The 16968-nt window shown below is 35.5% G+C and overlaps 1 protein-coding gene across 1 annotated transcript in view; it reads right to left on the reverse strand.

The window, feature by feature from the left end:
- Positions 1-16968, reverse strand: part of heatr1 (HEAT repeat containing 1) — a 67831-nt gene that overhangs the window by 13929 nt on the left and 36934 nt on the right. Inside the window, exons 8-30 of the mRNA XM_082152257.1 lie at positions 15812-16023; positions 15566-15696; positions 14711-14810; positions 14487-14591; positions 14256-14373; positions 13298-13405; positions 13059-13154; positions 12862-12944; positions 11190-11401; positions 10750-10871; positions 10249-10443; positions 8265-8433; positions 6969-7117; positions 6481-6673; positions 5415-5587; positions 5123-5278; positions 3921-4163; positions 3446-3577; positions 3203-3306; positions 2974-3120; positions 604-722; positions 233-354; positions 31-159 (exon numbers count right to left, since the gene is read on the reverse strand). Of these exons, the coding sequence (XP_082008383.1) occupies positions 31-159; positions 233-354; positions 604-722; positions 2974-3120; positions 3203-3306; positions 3446-3577; positions 3921-4163; positions 5123-5278; positions 5415-5587; positions 6481-6673; positions 6969-7117; positions 8265-8433; positions 10249-10443; positions 10750-10871; positions 11190-11401; positions 12862-12944; positions 13059-13154; positions 13298-13405; positions 14256-14373; positions 14487-14591; positions 14711-14810; positions 15566-15696; positions 15812-16023 (3318 nt within the window). The remainder of the gene's footprint in view (positions 1-30; positions 160-232; positions 355-603; positions 723-2973; positions 3121-3202; positions 3307-3445; positions 3578-3920; positions 4164-5122; positions 5279-5414; positions 5588-6480; positions 6674-6968; positions 7118-8264; positions 8434-10248; positions 10444-10749; positions 10872-11189; positions 11402-12861; positions 12945-13058; positions 13155-13297; positions 13406-14255; positions 14374-14486; positions 14592-14710; positions 14811-15565; positions 15697-15811; positions 16024-16968) is intronic.

Here is a 16968-nt window from a genome sequence, read left to right on the forward strand (position 1 = left end):
TATAGAGAACAAACAGATGTTTAAACAAACCTTTATAAGAGCAGGGATAACTGCCTGAACAGTCTTGTTGATGACCTGGAAGCTATAAGTATCATCTAGTCGCATGATGTTGGCACCCATGAACGTGAAGATGGGCATTATGTTGTGAAGAACCTTCTCCTGAAATCAGAGAGAAAGAGAGTTACCACTGCATTTGAATGCATGCGCGTGAGTGTTTCATGACTGTACTTACAGGGAATATACCCGCCAAAGCACCGAGCAGAAGAAGAGCATGATGGTGAGTTTGGGGCATGTTTGACATCCTGACGCACTGCACTACCAGCTCCACGTTAAATTTATCCTCCTCCAGCTCATCTACAAACACAAAAAAATAAAATATGTCCAAAGTTTCCTGACTTGGCACTCAAAGAAACTCTAGAGAAAGCTTGTGCTTAAATTCTCAGCAAAGTGACAAAAACCTAGATGGTAATTATTTCTCAAGGTCAGCAAAATTCTCTCACGCCCTCAAGTAAAATATTACCATGCAGATACGGCTAAAAACATCTGACCTCATCATGACCATTCTAATGTTTTTATAGTCATTTTATGCCAGGTGTCTGGTACCTTTGCTGATAGAACCTCCATCAGGAGACAGTTTCTGACAGACATTCAGCAGGCAGCTGAGGATGAGTTGTTTTATGTACTCTATATTTTCCTGTTCAACTGCTGCAGGCTCCAGACATCTGTAGAACACAATGAAAGAGCTTTCACAATCTTTTAAGTTAAATATTTCAAAAAATATTTAATTAGAAAGGTTGGTGAGATTTGATTTATTAATCTTGATTTGACTGGACCAGAGCATTTTCAAATTCAAGAGTATGATATGGGAAACTTAACCCCCTGAGGTCTACGGTATCGCCGGCGATACCAGCTCGCTTTTTTTTTGTCAATGTAAAAGAAACTCATAAATACTCTGTTGACTTTGATTTTCCATAGGAGTTTCATACATCAATCGATTCTGTTAAATGTGTATTATTTTTGTGTATACTCACAATAAAAACAAAGTGTTGTGCTTTTTGCCAAATAAAGAAAAATAAACACGAAGCGAGTTCTGCCTTCTCTCTGCCAGTGAAGTCCATTCTGAAACGCGTCCGAAAATTAACAATGACTGAGCGAATACTCAGTCAAACAGGCATACAGACACACAGGCATGAAGCTTGAATTTTCTTCTTTTAAATGAAGTAATTTATATAAAAAAACAAATATTCTAATCTTGTGAAATCTGTATTAAAAGAGAGCGATTCCAGTCGAGCTCATCTCATCTCATTACGTTATAATCGGCCCCGCCCACGGAGAGCGCGCGCTATTCAAACGCAAATGACTGAGACGATCCCATACAAACTGTGAACGCCCCCATATCAGCTCGAGAAAACACATCAAGTTTATTCAGATAAGTGTAGTTGTCTACACTGTCTCGCAGCGCTGTGAGGAATAATAATAATGGAAAACTTACCTCAGAAGTGCTGGTATTTCGAGGAGCAACGGATGGAATAATGTAGTAAGTTTTTTTTTTCATTCTCAAGTAAATCGCGTTTCTGTGTGAATGAATGAACGCAGAGATGCGCTGTTTACCACAACTCGCAAAAAGACGGTTTAAATTTGAATTGCGTTTCTGTGTGTGAATAAATTATCTGCTTTTAGCAAACTATTTAGCTATACTGAGTAAAATCGATTGAAATATGTTGAAATAAAATGTATTTGTATAAGCAACGTATTAAACTGCAAATTAACATTTATATTCCTTATAATAAAAACGAAAGACCTATGTTACAGACAAATGAAAGACAACATTTCGTTGATTAGTTTTGGATAGATTACACATTTTTACTGTAAAATATCTGCCACCTCAAATAAGCTTTTGTTTGCCAATTTTTGCTAATATGTTAAATATAGTATGTTTTGTCAATGTAGGCTATATTCGAAGTTTGAAATATGTATGATAAAATGTATACTTTAGTTTTTACAAAGAAAGATTACACTTCAATTGTTGTTGTAATTGTAACCTTTTTAATAAAAAAAAATATATATTTACAAGGTAGATGTAAACAAATTTTAAAAGGTAAATATAAGCATTTTCTTTAAATAATTTTTATTGTGTTTTATTATTGACAAATTTGGGGAGAGGATACATATTCCAAAACTGAAAATACAGTATGAGAATTAACTGCACAATTAATAGACATGTTTTCCTTGGATATTATACAATTTGCAAGCAAAATTTGTGAAAAAAAAAAAATTTGACATGCTTCCAACTGTGAACCAATTTGGTAGAATATATATATATATATATATATATATATATATATATATATATATATATATATACTGTATATATATTGCTCTTGCATTCTTTCTTGTGGCTATAGGTGACACACCTGAATGAATGGCTCATTAAGTATGCGGGCCCCATTGTCTCCTGAGGTGTGAACCACTACATATGCATGATGCTGTTGAATGGTTGACGCCCCTTGCGCATATTGCCTTTACAAACAAAAAGTGTTTTACAAGATTTAAATCAATGTATTGTGTTATGTGAATGATAAGGGCAGGATGATTTTCACATCATTTTGAAGAAAAAATTCTAGGCAAAGACATCAATTAGTCAAAAGTCTTATTGACACGTATTTAGTATGTGTTTTGTGGCCTTATTTCAGAAACTTTAGTTTTTAGTTTTTTCAATAACCATGCATAAACATTATTCTCTCAAAAATACAAACATGTACATGCATGTTGCTCACATATTATGGTAGCCTTGTTTGTGCTAAATAGAGTGTAATTATACCTTTGCCATTAATATGTTTATAAGCAACTGAAAAAAGCACAAATGTCAGGGCATGTCAGAACATCTCAAGGACCCCAAAAACCCCTCAGACCTCAGAGGGTTAAGTAAATGTCTAATGTCAAAACATGGCTGTAGATGTGGTCTTAACATACCTGGAGAGCAGATTAAACAGAGCAGGGACAAGATATTGGGCTCTCTTCAGCTTCTTCTTGTGTTGCAGCAGCTCTAAAATCAGGGTAACCCTTGGCCAAGAGACAACACCCTCCTCCAGCACTCCCCCGGATGAGTCTTGTGTTTTTCTGGTGGGGAAAAATTGCAATTTAAAATCTTCATTTTCCAGAACTGGAGTTTGGAGTCTATTAAATAAGGACAACTACGCACCTCATTTGCATTTTACTCCTGCGTGTTTGCTGAACTGTAGCAGTAACTCTTTGTTTATCTACAGGCATAAGCTCATTGGCCACTAGCTCAGCATCCACAGCAATCTAGAAACAGGGTCACAGCAAAACATTTAACAGGTTTATTATTGCCCCAAATAAGTGAAAAACATTACACATTTTAATAGATTTCATTTAAAAATATAAAAAAAAAAATTAAAAAAATTAACATTAACATTTCCCATACCGTTTTAAAGACGCTGTTGATAGTTTGGGCACAGGCAGGGTTTTTGTTCCCCACCAGCAAGTCAAATAGAACAGAAAGAATTTTCTGTTGAATCTTTTCATCTCCAAGAGCAGTGAAGAATGGCTTGGTGATCTGAGGAAATATTAAATTAACTTACAAACAAAACTAAGCATAGAGAATGGTCTGTGTCCAATTTGGTGCAACAACAATTTTTTATTATATATTATTTATGATATATGTATTATCTTCATATTATAGTGACCACTAAGTTAAATTATGACATTTAGTATTGATGGAGTATGTATTAGCAAACCTAATGTGTCTATGTGAAATGAGGAGTCTTAATGGACCATTTCCAAGCAGAAGTGTCCATCCAAAAATGTAATTGAGACACAAAATAGAACTCTAAAAAATAACTCTATTGTATACCTAAAGGGTTAGTTCACCCAAAAACTTTTTCTAAACGTCTACCAACCTGCTCAAGGGCAATAATCTGGAAACTAGGCATAGTAGGGTATGGTTTGGCTGAGGTGCCCAGTGCCCTAATGAAGACCTCTAGGCACCGAGGGTCTTTGACCAGTAAAGGCGCAGACGTCTCATTGAACTTGCTCAGCAGGAGCTTCAGTAGGAGGGCCTCATCTGGCAGGAAGGTGCATGAATCTGGAGCACACTGCTCAAGAAGTCGCTCCACAGCAGGCAGAAGAATGGACAAAATAGGCTGGACAAAGGGCATTATTATAAGATAAGCATGCCAAATAAGCAACGGTTACTTAAATAACAAAAGCCTCCAGGCCTACTATCTCTACAACATTGGTTCTCAACTGGTTTTGCTTCAGGACCCAGATCTTACATTGGACATCATGTGGCGACTCAACACAGTACAATAATTATTTATCCAGGGCTCTACAGTGCAACCATTTTAGTCACATTTACGACTGAAAACTACTACGTACAATTGTGAAGACATATTTAGGTGCATTTAAATTTCATAACATTATTTATGCAATTTTATTTGCTGTGTATATGCATTCATTCCACCTCTAAACAGTGTGTACATCTACTAAATGGCACTTCTTCTTATACTTATTTCAGTTAATTGGCATTTAGGTAAAAAAAAAAAAAAAAAAAATGTATAATGCCCCTGAAATTAATTTAAGGGGGACAATATTGCCCCATAATGGGAAGGTTAATGGTTGTCACTGATCAGAAGGTGCTCCTAAAAGTTTACTAATGTTCCTAATTTTTTTTAAATTTTGAGTCCAAGTGCTCCTAAAAAATTTACGCATAGAGCCCTATCATTACAATTAAATTGATTCATACTGCCATGAACAGGCCCAATAAGCAAAAACAGTTTACCCAAAAATAAAAATAATGCCACCATGAAACCAAAGAAATTGCAAAGAAATCCAGAAACCAAACCTTTCAAGCTTAAAAGTTCTGGGGCCTATTGACTTGCATTTAAAGGACAAAAACATTATTGTAAAAGCAAGCCATACAAGTTCAGAATGACATGATGGCGAGTAAATTTTCATTTTTGGCTGAACTATTCTTTTAATAATGACAAGAAAACGACAATTTGACAACCTGAATGCATGGAATGCACTTTCATATAAACCAAATTACCAAACACGCTACTAGAGGAGATGCAAACTAAAATGAACAGTTTGGTGACAGTACCTCTCCATGAACATCCTGAAGTGCTCGTAGCAGTGTTTTGGAGGTGTAGGCAGGGCAGCAAGGTGACTGCGCACACTGCAGGAGCAGCTCGATTGATGCCAGCTTCTTCTTCTTATCTTTCAGTGACACTGCCTCCTCGTACATCTTGGACAGTGCCTACAGTAACATCAAAAGTGTCATTTCTTAAAGAGTTTTGATTTAGACATCTTCCAGAAATAACACAACATAACTATGATGTAGATGACAAATCCTGTTTACCACAGCCATGATGCTTTGTTGTGTTTTGACTGACCTGGTTGATGTATGAGGGGTCAGCTATGATCTCCTCTGTTGATTTGAGAAGGTTCTCCACAAGCGGATAATAAGGGGAAGAAACAACCCCAGAGAGAGAGTGGAGCACAGCAATGGCAGCTCTCCGAACTTCACACACGCCTGAACATAGACACACCAGCAAGGATGGCACCACTGCAAAAACACAACCACAGTGAAACGCACATGAGACAAAGCCAAGAACAAAATCTCTCTGGAATAAAATTCAGTAACACTTTATAGTAAGTGTAGTGTAAAAGTACTTACAAATCATTTGCAAACTATTAGTTTATAGTTAATTATTAATTTATAAAACTGCCGCAAAAAAACTAAATAAATAAACTATTTAATCATTTTTATCATTTTATCATTTTTGGCACAAATATAAAATAGTAATAAACATCAGATATATACACCATCTAATATTTTTACTAAAATAAAGTAAATAAAAATGTTGAGTGAAATCCAATGAGTGTTTTGAACAGATTAATTGAAACAAACAGAAACAATTCATGGAAATGAATAAGGTTTAATTCAGAGGGAATACAAATATCGTGGTGTTCTCATGGGAAGGTGAAAGGCCTCGAAACGAGTCTACTGCATTCACAATTATTTTAATTTATCTCCCAGCCTTATTACACATTATCAAAGTCAGTAATGCCTCTTAGAGGAACAATTACATAACTGTTTTACATAGTAACATAATGTTCCATGTTAGCATTTCCAGTGTGTTTTCAATGCAGTTTGAAATATCTATCATTTTTTTAGTTTGAGTTCACGAAACGAGTGAAGAGTTTTACATTTACATTATTAGTGTCACCCATACAAAATATAGTACATTTACACATTTGCCTAAAACTGATTCTTTTTTCTTAAAAGTAACAATGTTAACTATGAAACATTAGATTATACATGATTAAATGGTTTTAAAAACGTATTCAATAATTGACAGGCCTGTGTGGATGTGCAAACAGTCAAAAACAAACAAAAAAACAAACATGTACAACATATGTAACTAACCCGATTTGAGAGAAACCATATCGACATACCTGGTGAGGAACCTGATGCCAGTAAGTTAAGGGTTATTTGTGGCTGGTTGCAAAGCAAAGTTTTTCCCACATAAAGAACCTGAGTTTGCAGTATGGCACTAACTCGACAATCCAACTGATCACCCAAATTACCGTTGTAGCCCCATAAGAGAGAGAGAAACTTAAACATTGTTATCGGCTCATTCAGGTGCACCTGCAAAATGACAAAACCAGAGAGAAATTAGCCATCTTGCCATGCCATTGTTTTAAATCAAATACACTGGAAAATAAATATTCAAATCAAGCATTTCCTCACTGTAACAATGGCAGTATCTGGAATAATTCTAGCATGGCAAGATTGAAAATCATGTCCAAGAACTGTATATTTATGCAAAATTCCTCATATACATCAGTAAAATTCAAATTCAACAGCATGTTATTCCTTCTAGAGAGGAAGAGGAAGTATATAGGCTGTCTGTTAAACAGTAACTGTGAAAATAATACAGTACCTGTATCAGAGGTTGCATTAGGCTCCTGAAGCCGTGAGCCAAGGGCCCTTGACTAGCTCCTGATATAACCACGTCAAACAGACGGCACATGAGATGCAGGTAACAGCAGGTATTGGTGTCCATTTTCTCTGGGTTCCACCATGTCTCATCTGAGAAAGACAACCTTGTTAACAAACTTCATTTTGTTACATAGAAATGCAATTTTTAGCAACAGAAACCTTTTTTTTTTTATAAAATCTGGACCAATTAATTTGCCCAAACAGTTTATTATTTTTAGAACATCAAATATAAAATATTTGTAGTGAACTGAGCAGTAACTTAAACGCTTAATCAAATAAAAGCTGTTCTTTTGAACATTCTTTTTCAAAGAACCCTGAAAAAAAAGCAAGCACATCCGTTTTTAACAGTGATGACAATCAGAAACCAGAATATTAGCGTGATTTCTGACCTAAACTTTTGAATGAATAAGTGGTGTACATTGATGTTCTGAAATGAGGCAAATACCTCAGTTAAAAAAAAAGAAGAAAAAAAAAGTACATTTGTGTTTGTTACACAACGTTGACATTTTTCAGGTTAAATAAACATGACTTACACTATCAAGAAAACAATAACAAAAATAATTCTATTTTGAATTTCTACATTAACAAAGTAATTATTGTTATATTTATTACAATTAAGTATATTTCTCATCAAGTAGGTGAGTTTACTTTTTAATTAGTCTCATTTAGTCCCATTAACACCATTATTTATTCATTCAAACTAATTTGCGAATGCTGAACGTGCACAAAAACGAGAAGCAGGATTTATCACGTGAACAGCGCAATAGCCGATCACAGCATGATGTAGGCATTACCTACTCACGTGACTTTTCCCCATTCAGCCTCAATTACCCCCCAACAAACCCAAAACACTCTTTAGGAGGTCTGTTAAAATTCAATGGGTTCAGTGGAGGCAACAGAGACGCTGCTTCCTATTGTAACTTAAACTGGAGATTTCACTATTAGACAGTCAATTTAGATTTTTTGGGGGGGGGATATATACACTTTTTAAATGGCATATTTTGTAATATTTTATCATCCAGTTTTATGAGGAGGCAATTCCTTCCTTGGAGGAAACACTCCTGATACAGATGGAGATAAACAAAAAAAAACTTAAAAAAAAAAGCATTTAAATAGTGTGAATATTTAGATTTTAGTTCTTTCAGTTTACATAAAGTGTAAGTTGCCACAAATGAAGACTTGTGTAATATTTATTACAATCATGTCACAGTTCACAGCTAAATAAGCAGTCCTTTACCTTTAAATGAGGAATCTGGGCATTTAAGTGCACCGATGAAGAGCCGCAGGAATGACAGCAGAAGAAGGCCTTGTTCTCTCTCTGCATTGAGACCAGAGCTCATTTTCTGCAGAAACTCACCCAATACCACAAAGACTGGAAGACACTCATATACCTCCTCATTAGAAGGCTAACATACATTAGAGAGAAAAATAAAAGAGAAAATTAACATAAGACTTAAATACAATTATGTGTAATTTTAACTAAATAACATTGTAGATATGTCAAAAAGGCCAGTTTACAAAATCCAAATATAATTCACAATATACTAGGGGTTTCATCAACTAGTCGACTAGCCGACTAGTCGACTGTCACAACCACTAGTCGGCGCTGTCGGCCCTAATCGACTAGTCGGAAAACAAAATGGCGTCAGGCGCTGAGGTACCTATGCGTCCAAAACGGTCAAGGTCATGGAGTGCAATGTCGCATTTGGTGCAATATAGATGGACACGCAAAACGGGACACATTCAGAATTAATAAACATTTAGTAAACTACAGAACAGCGCAAGTGGGAAATGGCGCACCTCACACGGGCAGGGCTACGAGAACGGACACTGCACTGGTGATATAAAACGCACACACACAGGTCTGTTAACTTAAGCGATACTTTTAAGGTTGTCTAATATTTTTCTGACTAACAAATTACTGACACAGTAGGCTAAAGGGTAGATTTAAAAAAAGAAAAACGAAATTTAAATAAAGAAAAAACTAAATTTAAATAAAGAAAAAACGAAATTTAGGCTAAATAAAACAAATGAAATTTAAATAAAGAAAAAACGAAATTTAAATAAAGAAAAAACGAAATTTAAATAAAGAAAAAAAGAAATTTAAAAAAGAAAAACTAAATTTAAATAAAGAAAAAACGAAATTGAAATAAAGAAAAACGAAATTAAGTTAAATTAAAAACGAGATTAATTTAAATTAAAAACGAGATTAATTTAGATTGATAATAACGGGTAAAAAGACTAATACATTTTGTTTCTATTATTCTATTTTCCACAATGTCAAAGCAACGCAGCTTAACCGAAAACACAAGCTCAGGCATGCACTTCGGTCCATACAAACTCCGCTGTTCTGCACTCCAGCGGTTCGAGCCGCGCCTGAATCGCGTGTATCACGCAGGCAGTGTGCAAACTCCGACCTGTTAAGCTGAGACGCTCACGCCACGCAGCCAGTGTTGTCGCAGGTGATACAAAAATATAGTGGTTCAGTATAACCTACATCAAACTTGTATCGGCCTATATGCTTAAATGATATTTGCTTAAAGATGCAATGAAAAATGCACAGTTAAAATTATATGCAAAAAATATGTCGTGATGTTGACAATGTTATTGTCTGAGCCTGAGGCTTACCATGTGGCAATGCTTATCTGCAACGTTCGCTGATGCGCGTGGTGTGGCAGTTCATAACAAGAATGTTTTAATTACAAGAATGTTTTAAATGAATGCTGCTGTTTTTGTATTAACACAAGAATAACTGATGAATTTATTTATTATGTTATTTCTGAATTTCAAACATACATTTCCAATAATTCACCAGAACTCCTTCCTCTGTCTTCCTTAACAATGCTCAATGCGTTAATGCGTCAATTTAATGAATAAATAATTTAACGACTAGTCGTCGACTGTTATGCAAAACTAGTCGACTAGCAAAAATCAGTAGTTGTGAAACCCCTACAATATACTAGAAACTAACTGTATGGGTCAAAATTGTATTTAATTTATTGGCACAAGTCAACACGAAGTACATGGTGCCAACAAAAACAACAAAAGGTTGGTCTAATCAGAGCAATATCGATCATTTTTAAAAACTATGGCCAACATCAAAAGGTCATCCTGCTCAAGAGGTTGATGAACATCATGAATCCCTAGTCAAAAAATCTTCTTGAAATTGTTACTGGCAAATAGTAGTTTGAGGACATTTGTTCCTGCATTTGCACTCTGACCTGTTCAGGTTGGATTGTGTAGACCTGTATCAGTAATGGCTCCAGTAGCTTGTACACGCTCTGTGCTGTGTGGAGGTGTTGACTCTCCGTCATGGACTGCAGACTCTGTAGCAGAGCTGAACTGAACACCACAAATACGGCTCTGTCCCGCACACCGCTGCCCTGACGGCTCAGGATATCACACATATTCTCCAGCTGCAAAATACACATGAGAAAACACAGTAAAAACAATGTTGGTTCTGTATTAAGAGATTTGAATGGAAACAACTTGGACAGGTTTGTGAAGCTCTTAAAGAGTCACAGACACACCCACAAAAAGTCTTTCTTTGGGTGAAAGTATTTTGAAAAACATTTAAACAAGATTAACTTATCAATTTTCTTAAAAATAAATAAATAAATATAAAACAACTCATGCAGTTTTGGAATGAAATGAGGGTAAGTAAATGATGAGAGAATGTTAATTTTGGGGTAAATTATTCCCTTAATACACAGGATAATTACAGTGTTTCGCTTGGTTGCATGATCCATGTTGGCCAAGTTCTTGACCAGAGTTGTTGTGAGCATTTGGTTGGCCACCTCCAGCACATCTGACGGAGAGGTTTTGACAAGAACATCCTTCAGGACTAAAGAAAGAAAAAGCAGACAACAAGAAATGAATCAATACTGATTTCATTAAAATGTAATAAATTTCTGTCTCTAATACAAAGCCAGTGTGCGCAGGAAAATAATTTAAACCAATAATAAAAAAATTATTTCATGCTGAACATGACACTCAGACATAAGTCACATGTGGAAATTAAACCTTGTGAATGTAAGGTAATATCTATTGGACATTTCTTCAAGGTAATTCCCAGAAAATACCATTCAAGAGCAGGAAAAAAAATAAAGACAGCATTTTAAAATAAATATATACTTTTTTCCCCCCTGCCTGTAAAATTTACCTTTGGCCCAATCCTGAGTTAGAGGATGCTTGGAGAGCAGAGTGGTTTCAGCAACAGAAGATGTCATCTGCAGCTCCACACTCTCGGCCGCAGCATTGGTCAACACCAGAAATGGCAGGAGCTCCCAAATAATCTGTGCCTTAAGATCTGGGTTGCCCTCAATAATACGTGGGTCATCAAGAACTTGCACCGCCTCTTTTAGCACTGAACACCTGCAGAAATCAAGACCAGATGAAGCCTGACTAAAGCATTTTACTAAAGTATATTTCTTAGTGAGGAAACATTATCATGATGAGTGTAAATCAATATGGATTGATACATCATAATGATATGTTGTATTGATGCAATGTGTAAAAATAAAAAATAAATAAAATGAAGACATTTAAAATCTACTTTTATTTTGCCACGTATGCACTAGGGTTATAACTTCCTGTATCATAAAGATGCAGTTTAAAAAAATAAAATAAAAATGGTCACCCCAAAAAATTGGAACAACCATTTAACAAACGTTACTATCTGTAACATTCCTAAAACTTTCTAGAACTGGAATTTTCTAAGACTGTTTTCTAGAACAGTGTTTCTCAACTGGTGGGTCGCAGAGTGTACAGCCAAAGACACTACATCAACAACAAAAAACTCAATTCTAAATGTCTTGCTGATACAACAATTTTTGATTTAAAAATAAAATATATTCTCAGAAGGCGAAGCACTGCTACTTCTGCGGAGTGATTTACTCCAACTCTGAGCGAACTCTCTGCTCCTCACCACGGGGCTTCTCAGGTGCTGCGAGCAAATCACTCCGCCCAAGTAGCAGTGCTTCACCTTATTGGGAGCAGTATGCTAGCTGGAGCCGTTTACCTCCAGTCTTTGTGCTAAGCTAGGCTAGCGGTGGGTGCGTCAGACAGAGTTACGGCACGCACGGAGATGAAAAGGGTATGTATGGACTTATCTAACTCTGGGGGATTCGGTGAATAAGCTTAAGTCCCAAAAAATCGGCGTGTTCCTTTAAATGTAACTTTAATCGTAATAAACAAACAACTAAACGAAAGCAGCAGCAACATACAGGTATAATAAAAACAGCACTGTAAAAAGTCCGGGGCTCTCGGCCCCGCTCTGCTTTATACCACAGTAACGTTAATAAAACTTTAATACATTAGCTCATCCACAAACATGGTTTCTGCCTGAGTCCCGTTGGATTACTGAAACGGATTGCTGTCCATCAGCTGTGGAGGTGAACACACGACAACCCCCATGATTCCACACTCAACCACGGTGTCATCAAGCTACGCCTTTGTTATTGTTTTAAATAAGCAACGGCTAGTCGCGAAACTTACATACTGTGCCTTAAAATTGGTCAAAATCCCCTACGCTAAAAATGCCGGAGTTTTCTTTCAAGGCAAGCTCACTAAGTTTTGCTTAATTGAAAAAATATATGAAGGCTACATTCTAATGTTTTAATGCATTATTTACTTAAAAATAAAAGTTGTGAATCATAGTGAAAATAAAGCAGTCTTCTGTGACCATTTGATACTACGGCCCTGGTTGGCATTGCTGATCTCATTGCACAAGCAGTCATCAGATTGATGATTTTGTGACCGACTTTATATTTTTGTCATTATTTGTTCATACATTTGTATAGTTCCAGAAAAAAAAAAAAAATCAGTTAACTAACCAATCTGCGGATGGTTTGATGCGATGAAGAAGTGAAATCAAACAGGAAACAGTCTCCTCTGGATCAACAAGTCCCACGTGAAGCTGTCAAGCAACCATAACTGACAATTAACATTTAGATTGTACAAAAAGTACTAATTGAAAGTTTACATAAAAAAACGAAAAAACAAACAAACATTTATGACGTGGTCATCTTACTTGCAATGCTTTAAGAGCAGACAGCACAACCTCTGACGCTTCATCCTTTACTCTCTCCAGCAATGAATCTTTCAAAAATGCCTCATTAAAGCCATTCTGCTCCATAAAGACACACAGACAAAAAGCATCTCATCATTACTTCATTAATGTGCATCTCTTGGATGTTCAATGGGATGATATGAGAAAAACAAGGTGAAAATGGTAAGCTAACATCTAAAGAGAATACAAAAGATACACACATGTTGTGAGGTGAGGATCTTCGTCAGGTAGTCTACAGCCATATTTCTCACAGAGGGTAGTGGATGATTCAGGCTGAGCATCAGAGAGGTGTCTGACTCTGGCAGGATCTGCATATAAACAACATTTTAAAGTATTGTTTTGTTTTTATTAAAGGTTTACTTAAATGATTAAAGCCATTATATTTTAAACAGCGTTAACGCATCTGATTTATTCTATTCTCTCTGATTTCTAAAAACTGATTGGAAATTTGAGAGCAGATTGAAAAAGATCAGAATTGCATACACAATTTAACATTGCAGATCAGTAAATGATGGAGAAAGACCATCTTTAAAGGTAATTATAAATTAAACCCAGATGGAACATTTGACAAACGTAAAGTCATTTGCAGTCATTGTATGGAGAAATGTAATCACTGAGGTTCAGCATGTGAAACACACTCAACACTTACACATGCAAGATTTAATCAATAAAATGAGGAAGTTGTTTTATTGAATTTATATATTGGTATTTTATATAATATTATATCATGTTTGCATTTACAGTGTGTTTTAATGCTGTTTAAGGTGTACAGTCTCTTTTTGTTTGTGTGAAAATCATAAAAATATTCTAAATAAAACTTTTTAAAAACAGGTAAATATCTTATTACACAGTGCTCTGTACTTTTTAGTTTGAATACGATTGTCAATGATGGCATTCTGCATATTTTTTGTATAATTGATGTATAATTGATTGTTTTACAGGCAATTGATTTAATACGTATCTGTGCCAGTTTCATGTGTCACATATAAACTAATATCAGTTTCACATCAGGGTCCTGATTATCCTGTCAGAATTTATTTTGTGATAAAGGTCAGCTGACTCTATTCTGGAGGTAACAAATAATCCATAAAAATGTAAAGACTGGTTGCAAAAAAAAGAAAAAAGAAAAGAAAAAAACCACATAGCATGGTTGCCTACCTGATATTTTCCACAGCTCATAGTAAGAGAAATGAACTGATGAAGCAGACTTTTTTCATTGTCAGAGAACACATTTTTGACACGATTTTCTAGTGCCACATCCAATGCACATGGATACCTATGAGTAAAAAACACTCAACAATAAACAAAACACTCCCTTATGATTTAGATTTAATAACATTTTAGGAGCTATACTATACCACAAAAGTGCAGAAGTGACTATAAACATACCTGGATTCAAACAGTCGTACAGTAGATTGAATTCTTTGATTAAGAGTTGAAATCCTATCCGAGGGAAGCTCACTGCCACAGGAAACATACTCCTCAATAAGCAGCCTGTTCAAAGCAATAAATGTAAAAGAATAAAGATTTAATAAAGCAGACCATAAAACATGCATAATGTCCAGGGTAAAGAGAGTTTTACTCATAATTGAGGCTAATTTAACCCTGCTTACTTGGCTGCAGTGTTCTCCAAGTTGTTGGACAGTTGAAGATTCTGAAGCAGTGATTCTAATAGTCCAGTACTTTGAGACAAACCTTCAATCTGCTGCTCACCTATAGGGAAACAATAAATAAACCAATTAACCATGTGATAGCAGCGATTTTACTATAATTATTAGGTATTATGTATGAAGGGTCCAGGTATTAGTTCCTTGATACTACCAATCAAAAGTTTGAACATTCATACTTTATAAGTACTTTACATGTTTAGATTAATGACACTTAAACTAAAGGCTAAAATACAATACACAACTTTTGGCCAATATTTTTGTAATGATTATTAGTCTGGACCATAGACTGTGACATCACCCATAGGTTTCTAAAGAGGATTTTTGAAGCCCAAAGTGGGCAGAACCAGCCGTCACCGTGTTGGTAGCGCGTCACTCCCGGATAAACGAAAATGGGCAAAAAGGCGGGATTAGCTGAGGTGACAACTAACAGAAAGCAGACAAATGGCTAGTAGTGACAGCAGCGGCAATCCACCCGTCACCCAAGTGACCACGCCCTTAATTAGTTTATCTATGTATTATCTTTTTACTCTTAATTCATTTTATAACTGTATCATATATCTCTTTTCATTTCTTTATAACGTTTCTAATTTTCCTTGCTTTTATTTTGTGATTATTTTAATTCCTTTCTGTAAAGCACTTTGACTTGCCATATAGACATGTGTATATGTGTGTGTGTGCATGTATATATATATTTTTTTTTTATATGCATGTATGTATATATATATACACACAAACACACACACATGAATTTTGATTTCATGGTGACTAAGTTCACACAGAGCAAAGATAGAAACCAACCATCCTGCGTCATCACAGATTGTATGAGATGGGGCAGCAGGTAACGCAGTAAGGGACTGATGTCATGGACTGTAGCTATATTCTGGAGTGTGGACACCAGGTTAGGGGTAGCAGACAGGCACCCAAATGCCCTAATGGGAAAAGACACAAAATAAATACGAATTTTAGATGCAGATAATGGTGAGAGAAATATACTAGACAAGTCCTATTCAAAGAAAAAGTAGAGTACAAATTACTAAAACTTACTTTGGACCAACTACACCTTCTTTCTGGTTCTGCAAGAGGATGATAATGCAGCTCAAACCCTCTCTGGTCAGCTGTGGCATTCGACCTAGAGACCTGCACAACAGCAAGGTCAGAGTGTCCACCAGCTGATCCTCCATCACTACCTTCACAGCCATCTGACACACGATCATGTAAGTGGCAGCAGTGTAGTCTAAAAAGTTAGATTTCAGCCCCTGGTTATGTAGGGAAAAAGTAGAAAATTATTTACTGTAGGTTCAGTTGCTTACATCCTTTCTTGGAACAATATGTCCATTTGTCCATTCTATTTGGTGATATTCACCTTTAAAATGTGGTAGAGAAATATATTATATAACTACAATCAAGTAATTTTGAGTACATTGCATTTGCTATCATTAAATTGTATTATGTATATATGGGTAATACATTGCCCCCACCGCTTGATATAGACACTGGGAACAGTTATTGACTATGTTTACATGCACATCAACACTCCAATACTAATAGAATCTGGTAATATACCAATTAGTATTGAGTCATGAGAACTCTCCAATCCGATTGACTCATTTAGTTTAAGACAATATTTCATATGCAGACTACTTAAAATGAGAAATGTTCAAAAACAGGATGCTGTATGCCATTTTATTTTTTCTGTTCAAGTTATATTAGATTGTAGATAAATAAAGCTTGTTAAAATTATTTTTAAAATGAGAGAAATCACTGCCTATTCTGAATTTGTACACAATGTAGTTGTGCTTTTCGGCAAAAAAAAAAAAAAAAAAACCTTTAGGAAATATGCATTTACATGGAGCACTGTATTCCTTATTACTATCAGTTTAAAAGTCCAATTGGAATGAAAATGTTCCATGTAAACACCTCAATCGGGTTTGAGAGGGGAGGGATACAACTTTTATTTTTTAATCCAATCTCTAATCCATTCGATAGGAGATGTAAACAACACTTGACCGGATTGAAAACCGAAAATGTAAAGTTTTGCGCATGTGCAATAACGTGAAATGGCAACGATGTTTGACACACAGAACTAGCTGATGTTGTTAACTCTTTCCAAAAAAGCACAAAGCTTCATGTGCTCGTCGTCTCCTAATCAGGACCCGGAATACATAAATATTAAGTCTGCTTTCTAAAACAAAGAAGAGGAG

Source organism: Leuciscus leuciscus (genome assembly GCF_965113295.1).
Source record: "Leuciscus leuciscus genome assembly, chromosome: 21".
NCBI classification, from domain to species: domain Eukaryota; kingdom Metazoa; phylum Chordata; class Actinopteri; order Cypriniformes; family Leuciscidae; genus Leuciscus; species Leuciscus leuciscus.